Genomic DNA, 21428 nt, shown 5'->3' with positions numbered 1-21428 from the left:
ACCACCAAGTGCTGGTGTATTTTAATCTCAAGGCTACAAACGATCTGCTTTTTTCACCAGATCTGAAAACATCATAAGCAAATTACATTTTCTTGGCAATCAATCGTCTCTTATGGTTCGACACAATACAATAAACAACAAGATCAAGAACGAGATCTACACCGTTCCATTTCTGTTTTATGTCAATACGGAACGCTACACTTTTAGTCACCCAAGAGCACTGGACTGTTGGTTTAAATATGCGACAGAATCCTGCACCGGGTTAGGTACCCGGTGGGTAACCTGCAAAAAGCTGTGTCACAGGTAAAAAAAATATGTATATATAAATTCACGGGTACAGACATCAGTAAAAATAAACTACACGTGGGTGGGCAGTGAGTTAAGAGCAAAAATATATTCTTTATTTTTAAGAATAAAACGCAAATGTGCAGTATATGTGTAATATTTCGACATCTAAATCATTATCAAGCCTCAATTCCTTTAATTTTTTTTTAAGTCAGTGACACAAGTGTAACCTTTGACCCCATGGTCACATTGGTCACTGACGTGGAGGATTCCAGCCATGAAACTTTGCGGCCCGAGGATGAGGTGGCAGCCTACATGGAGTTCAAGACACCCAAGGAGGATCCCTTGGAGGTTTGATGGTGGTGGAAGGAGCATGCTAAAATGTTTCCTAACCTGGCAGTGATTGAATGTTTTCACCATCCAGTCAAAGAGACCTCTCCTACGCTGGATTTGGAATTCAAGAACGGAGAACCAGCTTAATGTGAGGGACTGGAGACTGTGTGTGGGTGCAGGAGGGTCGCAGGACCTTTATTAATGGGTGCGGCTTTGACTTAGACATAATGACAGGTAACGGGTCGGTTCTGGTACTGGGTTTAAAAAAAAAAAAATGGACCAGTGCAGGACTCTGATATGCATCAAAATCAAAGCAGCAGAACGTGTCCTGTCCAAAGGTCGAAGGATACCAAGAAATATCAAGTCTTTTCATTACCAAGACAACAAAGTCACCCACTGACACTCGCCAACATCTGGCTTCCCTCTTCAGCGGGACAGGCATCATGATAACGATATTAAGCTAGCAGTGCGAAGTCAGCAGCTGTAAGTTTGTTTCCAGATCATAGTAAAAATATTTGCCTGTAAGTATGAGCACACATTTCATTTTATGTTGCATATGAAGGAAAATGGATGGTTTGTTAAAACAATATCATCTCAATGCTAATTTGCAATAGCATATTAATTGCAATTCTCATTACGTGTTAGCATCAAGCTAACAGACTAAGCTCAAAATACGTGCCGCATGGTTGCAGCAGTTAAGTCAGAATAAGGATTATTACCAAGTGGGTTTTCACGAACAAGGAATTTGCCTTGGTGTTAGGTAGGGATGCACCGAAATAAAAATTTGTGGCCGAAGCCGAATAATATTAAACGCTTGGCCGAATACCAAGTACTGAATACTGAATGTCGTTTTTTAGTTTTTGCAGATGAACCCCCTCCAGATTAGTGTTGTCACAGTACCAAAATTGGGACCCACAGTACAATACCAATGAAAATATCATGGTTCTGAGTAGTATCAGGATACCACAGCAAAAATGAGGCAGATGTGCCTTTTGTCATTTATGAAAAGATAAATCACTTTTCTATAATACATCAAAGATTTTTCAATGGAATAAATTACTTACTGACTTATTCACACTTCAAAAACAGCATCAATCAGTGATTAACATAGGGGGGATCAAAATAAAATAAATAAATAAAATAAGAATCAACCAGCCACCCTCCTCCCCTGACAGTCCCTTCATAAGTAAAGAACAGTCCCTAAAGAGCGCTGAGGTTTGTGGACCAAGAGAGAAAAGTGAACGGCTCGTTTCTCCTCCAATACGCCACATACTGTGTGCCGCCATGGCTCGGCTGTTCAGGTACTTTTGGGCAGTCATGACAACAAGTTATTCACCTGGCCCCAGACTTCTCCGTCGCCGGTAAGCCGTTATCATGCGCCACCGTATTTGACAGGAATACGTATTCCTGTCCATGTCTGTGACCCCCGTTCAACCCACAACCGGCGGGATTCGCCATTTCGTTTCTGCTGCTGGTTGAAATCTGAACTCACACAGCGTGCTGAATGATTTATTTTGCCCACACAAAACTATTTTTAGTCGCAAATGCGAGTGCGGTGACGGACGGAGTACAATGTTGGCAGTGTGGTGATATTTTACTCCGTCTGTCACCGAACGCTGTTTGATTGCGTCATCAAAACACGCCGCTATTATTCAGCCTTGCTTTTCACTTATTCCACCGAATACTGAATGTGTGTTTTTTTTGCAATATTTGGCCGAATATATTCGGTTACCAAATATTCGGTGCATCTCTAGTGTTAGGTGCATACAATAAACACATTCAGAGGAAATAAAACTGAAGGCAAAGTACTGCAGTCTGGAAGAAAAATACAGAATAGAAAAAATAAAATAAAACAATAAATAGGACACTATGAAAATGTTTTAACATAAATATGTATGAAATGGAAATGATTGTTACTATGTTATTCCATTGTTACTGTTTAGAGAGCACTGCCAACGTGTATGTTATGTTATGTCATACCCGCTCCCTTTTTTTTGCTTCTATGATGCTGGCATGCGGTCTGAAATCACACACGGGGGCATCATGGTGCGAAGTAAAGAGGGGACTTTGTAGCAGCCCGATAAAAAAGGCTGTAGTCTTAAGGTTTGTCCGCAAACCTAAATGTATGTATCCATCTGCAAATGTGCAGCTCGACCGTTACCTTTCAGTGAGAATATTTCACCAACATGAGGTTGTAATCTGTGCATTTAAAATCATAAACGAATAATAATGTAGAATTTCTAAGAACTGAATTAAAGAGGTTGGTTAATCTGAGTTGTCGTGACGATGTGTCATAGCACATTTACATTAGCTCCAAACATTCCTATGCTTCATGTGGTGTCACTTGTCACTGTGCAACACTGTAATTAGTGCCTTCTTGTGTTGCATGCTGCCTCTGGAAAAAAACCTGAGCTAACCTCACAGCCTGGTAGCTCTCTGGTGACTTTGTGCACCCAGATCTAACAAAGCAAAGCAAAACCATTCAGTCCGACGCTTCCACAAAACTAATGGAGCTGCTGCAGAGTGATTTAGTTTAATTATTTAATTTAAATTCCATCACAGACAGATAAGATGGACAAAACTGATTCTATGATTTAATTCATCTTTCCTGTCTTCTCCTCTTCTCATCAGATTCCTACTGTCTCTGAGTTGCACACAGCCATATTCATCATGCATTCATCGACACATTATTTCACATTTGCAGTGGGGACGCATTTAAATTAACATTGCAGTGAATGTTGAAGGGTGTGTAATGGAAATTCAAACTCTGAGGTCACACTGGAATCACTGGAGAGAATTTCAGAGTGATTTTCTTTCTGTCGCATATTTATCAGCAGAATAGTTTCCTGAATCACCTCTGCTTCTCACTTTAACCATAATTTTGCATGTGAGTGCACGTGCATGTCTGCACCCTGTGTGGGGGAAGGGAGCAAGAGAAACAATGCTCTCTTGCAACACAAACGCTCAAATAAACACTTTGGAAAACAGGTAGAAAGTAGCAGGAAAGAAGTTTGTGTGATGTGGAAAGAAATCTCATTGAACAACATGATGCCAACAAAAAACACAAAGACGCCCTAACAGCACCAAAGTATCATGCACGATCACTTCACTGCCACACAAACTAGTTCATGACACAGAAACAGACACAAAACACTGATGCAAATTTCAGCCTGTGTATCTGTCAGACTCCACATGAGAAGAGGAGAGTATGGGTTGATATAATCGAGGGACACTCACCAAGCTGTTGCAGTGTAGTCGCCTTCACCTGTGCAGGAAGATTTTCCGTCTGCAGCAGACTCTCATAAGCTTCCTTTGCCGCTCTGTATTTCTTCTGCAGGCAGAATGAGAGGGGGAGGACACGAGAGGACGGAGAGAGACAGAGGGGTTGTTTAAGCCAGACAGGAGGGTCAGTGTGTTTTATGGTTCTATCTGGACAGACACAAAGAGTCTTAAGACCTCCTCACACTTGTAATGACCAGAGAAAGACACACACACACACACACACACACACACACGGGGGAGGGTCAGTGTGGAAGAGGACAGGCCAGACTCAACACGTCTGGCAGGTTTAAGTGTGTGTCTGCGTCGAGGTGTGTGTCCACTCCAGTGCACGCTTTGTGTTTTGGGGAAACCTGAGCTGGCCGGTCTGAGGTGAGCCCACTGTTTGTTTTAACTTGGCGACCTTATTGACCTTGAGTCTGAACTCATACGTTGAGGTGTGTGTGTGTGCGTGTGTGTGTGTGTGTGTGTGTCGGCTGAATGTTCTCTTATCAGTTCGGACAGTCTCCTTAAAAGCAACCTGCCCCCATCACCAAGACTCTGCAGCTTTAAATGCGCGCACACACACACACACCCACACACACACACACACAGTCTGGTCCCGGACTCTTCCTGTCTGCACACAATAAAGACACCTCGGGGTAAACACTGACACTCGGGGCACATAAATGAGAGAGGCTCTTAGTGGTTCCTTCCTGCTTCGACTAATGATTGTTCTCGAGCCAGGCCTGGGCCAGGCAACACACACTGATAGGACACAATATTTGAATAGCTGTTTGGCTCCCGTGATCAATCCAAAGCACTCAACACAACTAGGGCTGCAAATAACGATCATTTTCCTTATTGATTAAACTGCCAAAGATTTTCTAGATTACCTGATTAATAGTTTGGTCAATAAAGTGTCATAAAACTGCACAGAAGTCCATTGAAGTTTGTTAAAGTCCAAGATGATGTCTTTAGATGTCTTTCCAACCCAAAAGATATGCAGTTTAATGTGATATAAAACAGACAATAGCAGAAAATATCCACATTTAAGAGGATGAAAACAGCATTTTCCACCATTTTTGCAGGAAAAATTGCTTTAACAATAATTCATTTATCCTAATACTTAGCTATTGTTTTTCTGTTGTCCAAAAAAAGCTTTTAATCTCTTTGTCTACCAATCGTTGCAGCTCTAAACTCAATTTAAGATTCGCTGAAATAAAGAGCTAAAATATAACTAATACAGAAAATCATCTGTTCAGTTTTATGTACAGTTTTGAGTGCTGCTGCTGCAGACTGAAACTTTCCTGGACATCACTTTCCAATGAGTCCAGAAAAAAAACAGCATCAAGTTGTTTCAATAAAAGGAAATAACAGACATGCCTGAAGCAACGAGCACCTGCTGTGTTCAATATTTTTTCATATTCTTTCATTTTTTAATCCATCCAAGGGCTCATTTCACAGCTGAAATATGTTCTCAATAAAAAATATAAATCACAAGTCTCCTTCAAAAATAATCCAAGGCACACTGTAGAGTTTTTACAGAATTAAAATGCCTTTACTTTACATATTAATAAGAATTTCAAAGGACCAATGCATTGCGACTGACATAGGTCTTTATAAGGTTTATTTTGTAAGTTCCTTTACAGTCAGTTGAACGCCTCATCTGCAGCAGCTGTGCAGTAAATAACTGCATGTCAGCAGCACAACTGCAGAAGCTGCAGGACTCTTATCAGTAGCACCTTTCACACTGCCTGTTCAAGGCGGAAATGTGCTGTAATTCTGCCTCGCCGTTCTGTGCACAGATACGACCATGGAACGGGGTGCCGAGTTGTTCCACCTTTAAGCCAGCAGCAGAGATAGTGACAGAGCCAAATCAATGCCTGTGTGAAAAGTTTGAGCAAGCAGGGTGGGACAGGTGGGACACTTTGACAGCTTTCTACATGCGCGACCCACCACTGGGAGATTTTAAAAAAAACAGCTAACAGCAGTTAGCAGCTAACTCAAAGAAGAACAGCAGTTTAAAATGTTTGTAAACTGGAGAGCCAATAAGGTCAAGGACCTCAGTACCCTCTGAGCAGAGGACGAGATTGACAAAAAAAAAAGATGAGGTCTTAAATGACGCTTCCTTATGTAGTTAAATGAACAAAACACAAGTGACAAGCACAACATAGCATGAACTGTCGTAGGTGTCGTAGGTCCCTCAGACTTAGTAGCCCCTTTTAGACTGCCAGATTTTCCGCGAATGTTGGGCTGTTTTGCCAGCTAGCTGCTAGCATTTATACACACAGAGGCAGATTGGCGAGTTGATCCGAGGCACCCAATTTTCCGCCACGTAGGGTAGACATATTGGCGGAACCCTTTTAGTTTAAACAGACAACGGGAGGGGCTGTTTAAGACTTGTGGGAGGAGCTGTTGATGACGCCGCACGTGCGACCCACTGGCTATGGATAAACAGGAAACAGCTGATAGCAGGAATTAGCGAGCAGCTAGTAGCAAGAGGGAAACGCAAACCTGACAGACACTGTAAAGATGAGCAACTGGGGAGACAAGGAATTGCGTCGTCCTTGTCCTCGCAAACGAAGAGGCCATTGACCGTCAGATGACGGGGACGGTGAAGAACGGGCCGATTTATGGGAGACTTGCCGCCTGACCATCGCTGCCTGACTATCCGCAGCTTCCATCCTACGTCACGGTTTACGTCACACGCTGAGCTACACGTTTTGTTACTTGCTCACGCCCCCCACTGCCCCGAAAAAGGCACATTCTGTATAAACAAAAGTAGGTAGGCGGCATTTTGCTGCACTCCCCGATTTTGTTTCTATACTGCCAATGCTGAAAAAAGACTGATTGGGCTTTCCTGCAAATTTGCACAATTCCTGTCTAAAAAGGGCTAGTGTTACCGAAACTGAGTCGAGTGAGACTGTTATAAAAGAAACAATGTGTAAGGGCCTACGTCCACGTCATTTTCTCCAGAAGAAAAGTGGTGGCAGGGCACTGGGGAGCGCCGGGCGTGGGTTTTGTGTCTATGGCAACAATATCTTGACATTAACGACAGCTAGGTAGCTAATGCAACACTACATTAACAGAGGGTCGACTACACAGTTCACAACAACCTCACAATGGTTCGGTGGTTAGAGCACAACATCCAGTGTCTGCTGGCCGATCTGATCCGAAAAAATGGGCTTTTCTGTCTCTGTTGTGACAGCAGCCTAGCTAGAGGAGAGCATGACATCACCAGTGCCTTTCTGAAAAGCTTTTTTACCTCGCTGGTCGCATTCTCTTCATTTGGAACAACTAAAAAAAGATGCTGGTGTTATGTGGACACAGGCCCTCAGGAGAGAGGACAGGCCTTTAACTCCTTTCACACAAAACTGTTGCTCAGCAAAGATCAGGAAATACAACCAAATTGTTTATTTAAACCAGCATGAATATTACTTGTTTAAAAATTAGGCTTCAAATAATATGTCAATTCTGAATCATTCGTTTGATCTAACTCAGACAGAAGCTCAAGAGAGAGAGAGCGTCATGGCATTCAACGATTACGGCACCCGACATACTGACACAACACTACTTTATCCTGTTAAAACAATCCTCACAACTTGGATTCATTTTTATGAAAAACCCTTTTGATTATTTGATCTGAGGACCCTTACAGACTGAAGGAATATGAATACCTTACAGGGTAATGGAGGAATGGACACATAATTTGAGGTAGCCAACAACTTGGTTTTATACATTTAAAAGAACTTCTATTTAAAAAGAATGAACTGCTTGGGAACCAGCCCAGATTTCTAACTGAGACAGGTGTTTATTTGTCATTAAATGTGGGGGACAAGGCGTTCAACTGAAGTTTTACTGTAGGTTGGTAAAAACATGGAGAAATTGTCAGTAATGAACTCAAAGCTTGCCACAGCTTTGTTGCTATGGTTGCCTGCAGCTTCACCCACCTGACTCATAACTGCAGTTAAACATTTATTACGACTGTGTTACAGGTGCACTGATACACACTCTTAATGGACTCCTACAAACCTGTTAGAATCTGTCCACCTTTGTTAGTGGAGGATTTACAACCATATGATTCATCACCTTACTTCCTCTGGTTGACTTTCATTCATAATTCTGTTTTTTTACACTGTGTACTTCAGACCGGTGAGCTCAAGAGCAGAGTGCCTGCTCTCAGGAATGCTGATGTGGCATCCTCCCTAGAACTACCGCTTCAGCAGGTGGGCTGAAGTATTAACGTCGCACACACACTTTGATATCAGAAGCACGCAAGAGTCAATAAGCTAGTGACTGGGCTCGGGCAGTATCTACTTTTCATACCTGATACATTCCTGGAATTTGAGTGAAAATGGAAAGAAGGGTGTGTTTAAAGTGTCCTACATTTTAAAAACAGAAATAGTAATTGATGCTTACCTGGATCTCATACAAATGAGCGATGTGGAACTGAACTGTGGAGAAAAAAAAGAAGGGTGAGGGTTTAACTTGTCAAAAAATCATGGATATTACACAGTCACTCTGCAGACCTCAGTGGGTACAGATTGCAAACAGTATGGAGCACAGATGGGAGGGGGAGTGGGACAGTTTCCCCAGAGTGTACATGTAATCTGAAATCACAGTGTGTATGTGCAATGTGCTTGCAAGCACTTCCAGTTCTCTCTCCATGTGCTGTCTCCTAGGCAACCCCAGTCTTGGGCAGAGTCAGCAGGGAAACGGCAGCAGAGAGGAAAAATTGCTCTGTAGAAATATTCCTGCGCCCTTTCAATATGTGCTCCCTGCCGCTGACAGGCTGGTACATCACATCTGATATTGCATTACAACAGCAGCACGTGGCTGGTTTGTGTGTGGCCTCTGGTGATTGCAGCAACAGTACTTACTTTCAGCTTTGGACAAAGTGCAGAGATTGGAGTCGATCAAAGCCAGCTGAAAATGCTGCAGAGAAGAAAATAAGAGGAATTTTATTACGGACGGAAATATATAAACTTTTACACAATCTGCATTATGCAAATATCACCTAATTACAGCTGCTCTCAGAACATAAAGTGCAAGACTTGATGCCTGCAGAGGAACCAGGGAGAAATTCTTGATCTCCTCTTCATCTGCTTCACTAAAAGCCCCGCCAGATCCACACTAAACCATGAATGAACCCTGGTGACCGTAACATGAGAGGACACTGATCGCCGGAGGGGCTGAACCTTAGATATTCTTGTCCCTGGTTCACTCATCTTGCTCCAATCTTCCCTCCTTCCTCGCGTCAAACTGGACGACACACTCCTCAAAATGAGACTCCGGCGTCCTCTCCCACCATGTGAGCTGAAGACAGCGTTGCCGGGTAAGACAGATGTCTGCAGAGGCTTAGCCTGGCTGCCAAGGCGTGGCACGCTACTAGCCAATATCTCCGTCCAGGGTCATTGAACAGATTAGCCTGTGAGTACATTACACACATCAGAGACAACTCTCTGGGTTTTCTTTTCCTGACCCCCTCGGGCTGCCATACAACTCTTACTTTCTCCACATGCTGACATGTTGCTAAGCCACGTTTACTCTGACCTTATACTTCACTGTAGTGCATCAGAAATGTGCAGAGCAGATTAGCATACCAGCAGCTGAAAGGCACCTGAGCTGAATTCAAAGAGAGGTGTCTGCTCCTGTTAATCTGTAAAGGGAGCAGTGTGGCGCCCATGGGTGGCTTCAAGGTGACAGGCTCTATTGCAGTCACCAAAAGCTGCACCACAGTCTCACACAGCTCCGTGCTTTTAAAAAGGCACCGGCAGTGTCTCTTATCTGGGTCAGTTAAAACTCACAGCTCCTAAACATTAATACCTCCAACACAAGGCTCTAGCACACAGTTAGAGAACAGACTGTACTGCTGCTGCTGCCCTACTCCACCGGTCAACTGTGGTGGATGTCTTGGAGAGAAAGCAAAAAAAATGCTGGAACCTTAAAGGCAAAATCTGCCATCTAGGCTACACGTGCACACAGACACAGGACTTAGAATAAACTCCATTTAAGCAGAGCTATGAGCCACAAAACATCAGACACACTCATCACAGCCAGATGCCTAAATGTCAGAGAACGCACACACACATACACACTCACACACACACACACACAATTGCGTTACCTAGATCGCTGGCACATCACACTCCTCCTGAAACCCCACTGCATCCTCCTGTAGATCTCTCCCTCTGTCTCTCCTCTCCTTCCCTTCCTTCTCTTTCACACTTGCTCTGCCACCAGGCAGATAATGCAGCAGGATTGTCAGCTTGGCATTCCACCTCCCTCCCCATGTCTCGCCTTCCTCCCTCTCTCACTCCTCTCTCCGCTATCTTTCTTTCTCTCTCCCTCTCCCTCCTCCCCCTCTTCTATCCTGGTGTCACTGATTACTATTCAGCAGACGGCTGCAGTGGAGAGTGCAGAGAGATGACACACAATACCTCAAAGCTGGAACCGGCAGCGCACACCACCTCTCCCCGTCTCCCTCCTCCCCTCTATCTCACCTCCTTCCTCAGCTCAAAGCTCCTCTCTACACACACACACACACACACACACACACACAGCCAACTCATCACCTTGCAAATACACAGCGCACTAACACACTCTTGCAAGTCTCTCATTGGCTAAATTAGCAGCGACTGGAGGGATGAAGTGCAACACAAGACGCAGTCGCTGGCTCCTAATTAGGTTAAAATGTATTCTAAGAACCTGCAGTGTCTCTCCATCACACGCCTCAATCTCTTCCTCCATCCAGCGTGCTCAAAGGGAAAGAGGGATGAATGAAGAGGAAGCACCATGAAACATGCATCCTTTCTTCCCTTCCTCCCGGCACTCATCATCTGCAGCAAACTGTCTTTTCCAACAATTTCCTGTTTTCCCCTCTTTCCATTTCCTCTCTCTCATTTCTCCCTCTCCTACCTTTATTCAATCTCTGCTCCTCTGAACGTGCACTCACCCTTTCCTGTAGATAACTGGGGCAGTCGTGTGTGTGTGTGTGTGTGTGTGTGTGTTGCTGGAAAAGAGCCAGGACCAAGAGGGAGGGGTGCATCCAACACAGAGTGAGGACGTGCAGCACGTGCAGCCCACTTAGCTCAATGCTGAACCACCACAAGGATCAACACACACACACACACACACACACACACACACACACACAGATTCACACACATAGTGCGTCATCTCCGACACACACAGCCTTCATTTTAATTTTAACAGGGTAGACAGACTATCATGAACAACTGAAATCAACAATAATAGAATAAAATATTCAGTTCAGAGCTGCAACAATTAGTCAATTAATCACTTGAACAGAAAATTAATTGGCAACCATTTTGAGCATCAATTATTCTTTCAGGAACTATTCTATTAAAAAAAAAGCCAAACATTAGCTGATTTCACTTCTTTGTCATACACGATAATACACTGAAGAGCTTTGGATTGGTCGGATAAAACACACATTTTAAGATTTTACCTTGAGCTCGTGGAAATGATGCAGGGCACGTTTCACTATTTTCTGATCTTTTTGACAAAACAATTCAGGTTTTTACCAGGAGCTGAATTATCCACAGACGTCTCTTCGTCTCAGAAACAAGCAAAACAGGTAATTTAAACCCGTAAAAACTCTGAATAAAACGGTTTCATGTTACAAATCAGACCTTTTAACTACGATGGTCGACACAAAAAAGCGAATGGCCCTATCTAGAGCCAGTGTTTGGTTTGTCTGCTCTGGGCTACTGTAGAAACATGGCGGTGGAACATGCCGATTTACACAGACGAGGACCTGGTCCTTATATAGATATAAATGTCTCATTCTAAGGTAACAAAAACACTACGATTCTTACTGTCAGGTGATTATACACTAAAGAAAACCTACTGATGAGATTTTACTCCACTTTTGCCAATACATCCCCTAAATCCTACACACTGGACCTTTAAAGGACTAGCCAATGTTAAATATTTTGTTGAGCTGTGTGTTTACATGTTCCTAAACAATAGTTGAACCCAGAGAGATCTGTACTTTTAATCAATGGCATGGTCTGTGCCATTTGGTTACCGTCGCCTGTCAGTTGCATCATATCCCCTTTACACATGAGTCACGCCGGAATTCAACTGGATGCGTGTCTGTCGCGGAACGGCTACACTGGTTATCCGCTGCGTGCTCCGCTGTCCGTCAACACCCACCGGCTGCGTTTGCTGTGCGGAGCGGTGCAGCTCCGTCAGACAGCGGGAGTCACGAGGACCGACGAGATCTCGTGAATTCATGCATAATCGTGCAAATGTTTCTCCAAATCAGCAACATAATCAGAGAAACAGGAAATATTCCATTTAACATAAAGCCTTTAAGTTGAGATGCAAAAATTCTCTTAAAGGCTTAATAGCATCCTTCTGCATTGAAATGCATTCAAAAACCCTCCTGTGACCGAATGTCTGGAGCGGGACAAAGCCCCAGATCAGATAGCAGTCGGTCCCTAAAGGGGACCAGGACTCTCAGACAACAATGGATCCATAGGCTCCATTCAGAGAGCTCTTCGTTACCGCCTGCACATCTATGGCTCACAGGTGTCAGGAGACAGTAGACGGGGTTTAGCTCAGACAGACGGGACAGATGATCCGGCAGCCTTTGTAAATCTGACGACTAGTGAGGTCAAGTCTGTTTAGGCAGGAAGGAGGCCTCTATGACTACACGTCAGGTGTACAATACACACCGGCATGGACGGAAAATGATTCCAGTGTGTTCATGTTGGTATCAGTCACTTCAAAGTTTCATGTCGGCAGGTTCAATGTCTGCATAATTCAATAGATAGTAAGATTATTAAATGATTATTTTGAGCTTAATTCACAGTCAGTTTGTTACCAAAAAGACTAAATGCACCCCTACCTTTGTAATTTACACCACAGAATGATATGACCTTGAAAGGAAACATGATGTGGTGATGAAACTCATGTCTGGATGTCAGGCTGATATCTGCTTCTAAAGCTTACTGCCAGACCCTGCTTGACCCGACCGTGACCTGAACCAAAATAAACACCATGACTCCATCTCACTCGGCCTATCACACCATTAGACTTTTTCCAACCGTGCAGATTTACCTTTAAACTTGACTCGTAGTCTGTGTTGACTTTAAACATGAGTCCCAGTCTCAGATGAATCTCTTTAGCTCTTGAGAAGCTGGGGTCGATGTAAAGCACCTCCTGGAACGCCTTGATTGCCCTGGAAACAGACACAACAACAGAGTACGTTTATTAAAAACAGAAATGTATATTAATATTCAGGCCAACACTCATGGTGAATCTGGAAACACTCCATCTTGTTACAGTCTTGCCTCATTCTTGTACAACCAGATTAGCTGCTTTTAATCAGCTGTCGTTTCACAAACATTCACCAGAGCTGTGCAATATGGACACACTCAAACATCACAGTATGACTCAATACTTCAACACTGATAATATGGTGATAATTTAGGTATGAATGTGACCGGCTAACCAACTACAAAATGCAACCAAAGGGCACTGGGGACGGGGTGAAATCCTATTTTTGGAACCATCCCTGGAGGTGGTTTGAGATGTATTCCAGCCAGATGTTGACATGGTGAACGCAGTTCCTTTCTGCTGCTATCGGTAAACTTCTAAAAACCAACAAATCGCTTGTTGAATTAAAAAAAGTAAAGCAAATGGCACACTGAACTGAAAAGATACCAATAACAAAGTATACTTAAAATGCAGTGTCCCTCTGATACTGTCTTTTAACTAACTAGCAATATCGCCGTCTTCCGTAATGTATTTATCACACCAACTGACATCACAATGACAATTAAAGAAATAATAATATATTGTGCAACCCTAATGTTTGGGTAACGTCTGATGACATCATGTCATGAGGAGACAGAGTTTGGCCTGTATTTGTAGTTATTGCAGCAATAGCTTGCAGGTGCTGGGAGACGTTCCTTTCATCATATAAACACTTGTACACTTGTAGTATACCGACGCCTTTCCTTTACACTAATCACTCTCCTTACAGCCATCTGAAGGCAGCAGGTATCTGCTCCGCCTGCCGTCTCTAGCCCCTTTTACACTTTCTGTTCAGGGCCAAAATACCTCGCCTTTAAGCCGCCTCGCCATTGTGTATAAAAGGTACCTTCATGGACTGGGGGGACAGAGTTGTCTCACCTCTGAGCTGAGAGCGGAGGTAGTAACAGTGCGAAAACGATGTCTGTATAAATGGGGCAGCCAGCAGGATGGGACCACAGGTGGCACAGGTGTGACATTTTGACAACGTTAATGCCATTGTCATTGTTTCGAAAGCGCTGCCGACACATTATATGTCACACTAGAGGCTGACGCCGTTGTGTCACACGTAGGCTTGTCACGATACCAGAATTTCAGTAGTCGATACCAATACCAGTGAATTTCCACGATTCTCGATACTCATTTGACATTTAAGACGAAGGCTTGCCATGGAAAGAAAGACGAGAGTCAGCCTTCAATGTCCACATTCGTATCCTTAAAAAAATGTCGGGTTTAAACTGGGCTCGGGCTCGTAATTACAGTTAAAGGGACGGGACGGGCTCGGACAGAACATGCACAGGCTCAGGTGGGATCAAGCTGGATTTTTTAGGTCCTATCTAAGCTCTAGCACTTGTAGAAGCCATTGAATTTCCCCTCAGGGAGATTAATAAAGTATATAAAATAAAAATTAAATCAAATTTTTAAAAAAAACTCTAGCAAAGACGATGGAGAACAGGTGTTCTTCTTCTGCGCTCGTCCTCGGCACAGACTGACGTGCGTATACTGCCCCCGCACCGGTCCGCTGAGGGCAAAGTTGTAGCCGGTACTTAAAAAAAAAACAAAAAACAAACAGGTACCGATGTATTTTTTGCATGTTGGCATCAACTTGGTACCGAAGTATCGGTTCTCATGACAATCCTAGTCACATGTCACGTCCATTATGCCTCTTTGGATTTCTCGTTGCCAGTATGCATGTAAAATCACACACTGATGCAGCATGTTGCCGCCATTGTTTGGTTCTGTGTAAAGAGGCAGAGGAGGCATTGAGAAGGGACTTCAAAGCGGCTCTATAGCGCCATCTCTGTGTAAAAAGGGCTTTGAACTGAAGTGATGTTACCTCGTGTTTATGTGCGCATCACACGTGCATTTTGATTAATTATTCTACACAGGCTCTTTTGCACATTGATGGGCACACTGGAGACGGAACACATTAAAAGAAGTTTTTAGTTACATGAAAAAAAGTGAATCTCTTAAAACTTCTCTCTCTGCTTTCCCCTCTCTCAGGACTATCTGTCTCTGTCAAACTTTCACCTGGTGAATCCTTCCAAAATACCGGTTAACCAGGGTCATCACCAGACTGTCAGTGTGTAATGACGGGGAGAGCTCTCTGATTGAACAGGTTGAAAGTAGTGGATGTAATGAGCCATGACTGTCACCGCTTTTAATTTAACCACCTAATCCTGCGCTCTTTCTGATCCCACCCAGTGTCCAAGTGTGTGACAGGTGCGCCAAGGGAACCTGGCCACAAATTACTGAGTGTGTCTGGCACACTCCCGCACTCTGCAGGGTGCACCTGACTGTGGTCTGGCGGGTCATGATAATAGACCCTGTGGTGTCTTCTTATGAGCACAGAAAGTGGAGGAACAAAAAGTCTTGTTATTCCCCCTCCATTCTGGTGCCAGTTAATATCGAACACTAATGCCACACACTGTTCATTGGGAAATATAATCATTTGCACTGTGAAGCCTTTCACCCCATTTACAGCTGCTCTCAACATGAGATGTGCATCTGGACACCTTATTTGGATAATGACATGATCATGGGCCGTCACCTTCACACCTGACGTTAGAGTGGTGCTGATATTTTAATATTCCTTTCACTGCAGGTACATTTTAATATGCAAAGCTGGTTGGTGGAGCTATCTGATGTGGCAACAACCACTGCCTCAGGTAAAGGGAACTGGTGCTGCTGTATGGGCCTCACTGGGTCTGTCTGCAGTGACGTGTAAATGTAACTGCACATATAACATGGATGTGTATAACTGTAACAGATGGTTCAAACACTGGATGTCATAATTACACTGACATAGAATCTAACAGGTGGAACCTTCTTCATTTTTTGTCTGCCGCAGTTAACCATACTTTGTCCACTGCTCAGTTGAAATGTGTCAAGTTGATCCACACACATTTGTAAAAAAAAAAAAAAAAAAAAAAAAAAGTCCAAGCCTGGACTTACAACAAACTTTATCTCTAATAGACTGACTCTGCACTTTCGCTGCCTGAGTTAATGTTAGCTTCCCAGTCTAAATGAACAATGACTTCACAGCCTCAAATCCCTGAGGTCTTGATTCAGGGCTTTTCAAATGCTAAGCCTTTAGTAACACCGCTATGAGGTGCTTAAAAGTTTAACTGTAAGATTTGACATCCTGTTCCTCAATGACCAGCTGTCAGTCATTGCAACTGAAGACATGGACGTTAACTACTCATCTACAATTACTGTCTAGTTACTTACAAACTGACTCACTGTCTGTATTGCTTAACAGACAAAAAGGATGCAGTACACTTTTTTAGACATCAAAACAGAGAGGAAACATAATGTCTGTTATAATGACCCTATTGTCTCGCATAGCCAAATCTATCTCACACTGTGTCGGCATTGGGGAACGATCTGGCCGAACAAGGGATGTCAACATTCAACCGTTAACTGGTTAACCGCTGAGAATACTTTGGACCATCTAAGCCTGTTGGACCGTAAGCTAATGTTGCTGCTCTTCAGGTTACTGCAATGTGCACCACCCAGAGCTGAGAGACAGACAGCTGGTTGCAAAGCGCACCAGCTGTCTGCAGCGTATATTTGGTAGCGCTGGGGCTATTCATCGATATATTTGACATCATCGATTACAAAAATACACCAATTTGCAAAACGTGCATCAGTAAGCTGCAGCCGGCTTCACCCCGTCAAAGCATGGAATCCTCTGCAGAAAGAGCTGCAGCTAAAATGGCTTGTGTCAAGTGTACAACTGCTACACACAGAAAACATCCCGGAGGACCTTATCAAAGCGGCCGCAAGATGGCACCGTTCTGTTCACTTTTTGTCCCCATCAAAGCATGACATATTGAACACTACACATGTGCACACCGCAGCAGTTCAGCGAGGTGGTGGTCACACGCTGCGCTCACAGGCAGTATGAACACTCTGGGTTGTTTGTATTTCTTTGAACCAATCAAAAATAGCTTGGTCGGCACCAAGCCAAAGATGCAGTGAGAGTGCTTCTGCTAAGAGCGTTAGGAGGAAACTGGTTTTGGCAGAGAGGCGTGCGCTGACATTAAAATGGCTGAATCCGCACACAAGAAAACGCCACATGAAACATAAGACGTTTTAGCATGTGGATTACTAGCTCAGAATTTTTTGCTTCATGTAGAGCACTAAAAAGAAGTGTGGAGATAGGAATGGCTATTTAAGAGTAGTTTCACATTGCGACAGAGATTCTGAAAACAATAACACAGAGGAAGCATGTTACCGTCTGAGATGGGCAGCCAAAGACAGTCTTTATACATATAAGCCTCTTTTACACCGCCTGTTCAAGGTGGGGATTTCGCACTGATATTCCACCTATCTGTTCTTTATAATAGGTACAATCAAGAAATGGGGGGACAGAGCTGTCTCGCCTTTAAGCTGGCAGTGAGGGTAGTAACAGCACCCAATTAAGGTCTGTGTAAAAGAGACAGCCAGCAGCCAAATCAAAGAAGAACAACAAAAGAAAATGTCTGTAAATCTGTAAAACAATGTGGTTTAGGAGCTTCTTACCCTCCGAGCAGAGGAGAGATCAGCCGTCACATAGGGAGGGTAAAGGATTGTTACTGCCATGTTATGCCAGTGGTGTTTATAAAGTGCTGCCAACACGTATGCTATACATCACACTAGAAGCTGACGCCGTGTTAACGTCACGCCGGTGATGCCTCTTTTGCTTCCAGGCTGACCACATGATGTTTTAAAATCAAACATTGGAGCAGCATGATGCCGCCATTATTTGGTTCTGTGTAAAAATCCAAAAGAGGCATGAAGAAAGGACTTCGTAGTAGATCTGTAGCATGATCTCTGTGTAAAAAAGGGCTACTGTGACGGGTTTTCAAAATGAAGGTTTGTTATGATCTTAGAGTTGCAGCCAATGACAGGCTGCATGTTGCGAGCCAGACTGGTGACCCAGTGACATTTATCCCATTTGGTGATGAAATGCTTCACACTGACATTTAAGCAAAAGATGGAATTTGTCATTCATTGGATGAAATTAATGATCCAGAGTCCAGTGCAGAGTTGATCTGGTCAGTGACTGCAGGGCTGCATTCACAGCTGTAGCGTATAGCAGACCAGAGCTGACTGAGCTGCTGTCGTGTCAGCAATAGAGTTTCTCCTCCTCTCTTAACAAAACTGAAATAAACTAGTCCACAGAGAAAAGGGCATATTAAAACACACATCACTCTCCACTGAACTCACTCACTGTGTAGCCATCACAACAATGGCAACTGCATGTCAGCATGAGGCCTTTCTCCTGTATGAAGCGGCAGAGCTCTGAGCTCACTGCTGACTGGGTGACACCCCCTCCTCCCCTCACACACACACACACACACACACACACACACACACTGAACTCATTGCCCCCATTCCCTCCTCCCCGTCTCCCTGCGCCTCCTCCTCATTTATCTGGTCCCTCCCCCTCACCCTCCCCTTCGCTCCGTGCTCAGCGCTCGGCGCTCGGCCGCTCCTCCCTCCTCACTGGCGGAATCCAAAGCGAATGCTTGGAGAGCGCAGCTCCTCTACAGAATAGGTTGTGACACACAGCGTAAGGCAGACTCCAGCCAAAGGATGACTCCCTCCTTTAGAAAAGGGCATCTGACAGCACAACAACTGCACATTTGTCCAAATAGGCCAAATACACATCACAATCTGGCTCCATTGTATGGACGCTAGTTAGTTTACTACTTGAGGTTTAATGGCATTAATGTTCCACACTGATATTTCCAAGTCAATATTTTGCTGGGGCAGAGCTTGTTTTGGATGGATTTTAACAATGGATCAAACAAATATTCAAATTTAATACCAGGCTATCATTCACATGGACAGGCTGGACATGGTTGGGCCAGCGTCTCTCCGGCTGGGCACCACTTCAGCCCTGTGAAGTAACAGTCACCATTTGACAGCTCAGCATTCCTCTGGGCCTTGGCCTTCAGGGTGACGTAACCCCTCCTCACGAACCCAACATGTCACCCTCCCTTCCCCCACTAACACATTCGCCAGGCCTCAGACACAGGGACGCACAAAACTTGGCAGGGCAACTACACCGGAGGCCTTCAAGGTCATGGAGGAGGTGGAGGGGCGGCAGCCGGCAGAGCAGGGGAGAAAGGTCATCGCAAACCAGCAGAGGGGAAGGAGGTATCAGAACCAGTACAGTGTGAACTGCTAGCTTGTTACACCTGCTGCTGTGCGAGCAAATGATTTCACTGAGAACTGAAATGGTCAGTGAAATAAACGGATCAGTGTTGCCTGTAAATGGACAGACTGCACCCAATCCAAAGCTGAGTAAGAGTAAGTGCAACTGTCAGTTAAAAGGGATAGTTCAGATTTTTTGGGGCCGTATGGATACTTATCTATAGTCAGTGTTTTAAGCCCCGATTCCACCGAGCAGTCCAGTACGGTACAGTTCAGTTCAGTACACATTTTTTCTGTTTCCACTGTGAAAATGGTAAATGGTAAGGCAAATGGGCTGCACTTATATAGCCTTTATAGTCATCCTGCCACTCAAAGCACTTTTAACACTATGAGTCATGTTCACCCATTCACACACACATTCATTCACTAGTAGCCGAGCCTATCATACAAGGTGCCACCTGCTACGTTTTTTAACTCACTCACACACCAATGGAACAGCCATCTTGAGCAATCTGGGGTTCAGTATCTTGCTCAAGGATACTTCGACATGCAGACTTGAACCGCCTAGAGTGGACCGCTTCTCCAAACTGGGGGCGTGCTGACTGACTTCTACTGCACATCCTACACCGACTATTGATAAGTGCCCCATACAACCCCATTTTAAAAATCCTAACTGTGCCTTTAAGTAGTAATCAAAGTCATAGCCCTGGCATGACAATTCGACAGGATTTCAAGCATACATTTTTTAGCACCGACTGTGTTGTGGTAGGGGACTGAATGTTGACACCTTACTCTCTACAAGCCTGATGCAACTGGGAGAAACTGGTGAAGATTATCAAGCCCATCGTAGCTTTTAGTGGAGCAAGAAAGAAGCCGTTAGTGGATCCGTCAGAAGCAATAATGCTCTGCTCCCGATGGGACAGAGAGATGGGGCTCACTGCACATGAAGGGAGTCCCAAAATGGCCTCTAAATCTGGATGATTAAAAGCAGTCATTTGACAGCACAATCCCCTCGAGAAACTGAGCCACATGGGTACTGAGCCCACCTGAGCCTCTATTGAGGAGGATGATGTGGCTTTGACAACATCACAGGACACCTAACGATAAAAATACTGGATGTCACTTCAGACATTCCTTCTTTTGTGGACTAACCCATAAAACATAGCAAAATGCACACCACTTACAGGGATCCAGTGCTAATGGGCACATCGACTGGGAGGTTCCTTGCAGCTTAGAAGCAGAACCCAGGTTGTCTATTTGGACGGATAATAAAATGATTGCCATGGTTTTAAATCTTCAAAAGCCTCAGCTCTGACTAAGACCAAAGAAATGCTCTGTTGTGATAACTTACTAAAGCAGAAAAATCATGCTCAACAGGCATGCAGTTTGCCGTAGAAGACAGATAATGCCAGGCCAGCTGCTACAGTTTGACATATTGGTAAGCTGTCTCTTCTGTCTCCACTACTTTGGCTATTAGGTTCACTTGAGGACACGTCAGTGAGTGCACTGCCTGCAATAAGATGTGTCCTCATTAAAACATGAAGACCACAGTCACACATAATGCACCTCCCTGCTGTTGTTTTGCAACCAGTTCTCATGCAAAGCTTCTCACGTCTTCGCACATCAATACTCCCATTGCACTGCATGTCAGACCACCACAAATATATGAATCCTGAAGCAGCAGGAAGCACATAATATAACTGCCTCTATTTAAGATGTGATGGTGTTTTGCCATGTGAGCCAAACAGGAAGAGGAAACTTGTCATACTGCTTATTACTGATGCAATACAAGTTGGATTCAGCACTGTGATGCTGTCGGCACAGGTTGCAACATTTTCATTTGCCCGAATGTGTCATAATGACAACTGCCAGTTCAGCTGGTTTGCCAAAAAAAATAATCAAACCTGTTTAAGCTTGTACATCGGACAAGACAAATCAGAAACAAACCCAACTCTACAGCTCAGACACTTCAACTGTTTGTTAAGCCACAATATTTCCTTCTATATGTGCACACATGTTTAATACGCACAAACACAGTCTGGAGCCAACTCTTTACTGAACACACAGGTCAAATGATCAGTGTTCTCACCTTACTCAAGGCAAGACAGCAAACATAG

The 21428-nt window shown here is 44.0% G+C and overlaps 1 protein-coding gene across 1 annotated transcript in view; it reads right to left on the bottom strand.

Moving 5' to 3' along the window:
- kdm6a (lysine (K)-specific demethylase 6A) overlaps nt 1-21428 on the bottom strand; it is a 60934-nt gene that overhangs the window by 22530 nt on the left and 16976 nt on the right. Inside the window, exons 6-9 of the mRNA XM_078174725.1 lie at nt 12970-13090; nt 8760-8814; nt 8299-8333; nt 3856-3949 (exon numbers count right to left, since the gene is read on the bottom strand). Coding sequence (XP_078030851.1) covers nt 3856-3949; nt 8299-8333; nt 8760-8814; nt 12970-13090 — 305 coding nt within the window. The remainder of the gene's footprint in view (nt 1-3855; nt 3950-8298; nt 8334-8759; nt 8815-12969; nt 13091-21428) is intronic.

This window comes from Epinephelus lanceolatus, chromosome 14 (assembly GCF_041903045.1).
Source record: "Epinephelus lanceolatus isolate andai-2023 chromosome 14, ASM4190304v1, whole genome shotgun sequence".
NCBI classification, from domain to species: Eukaryota; Metazoa; Chordata; class Actinopteri; order Perciformes; family Serranidae; genus Epinephelus; species Epinephelus lanceolatus.
The sequence above is the reverse complement of the archived record's forward strand: the minus strand, read 5'-3'. Positions and strand labels throughout refer to the sequence as shown.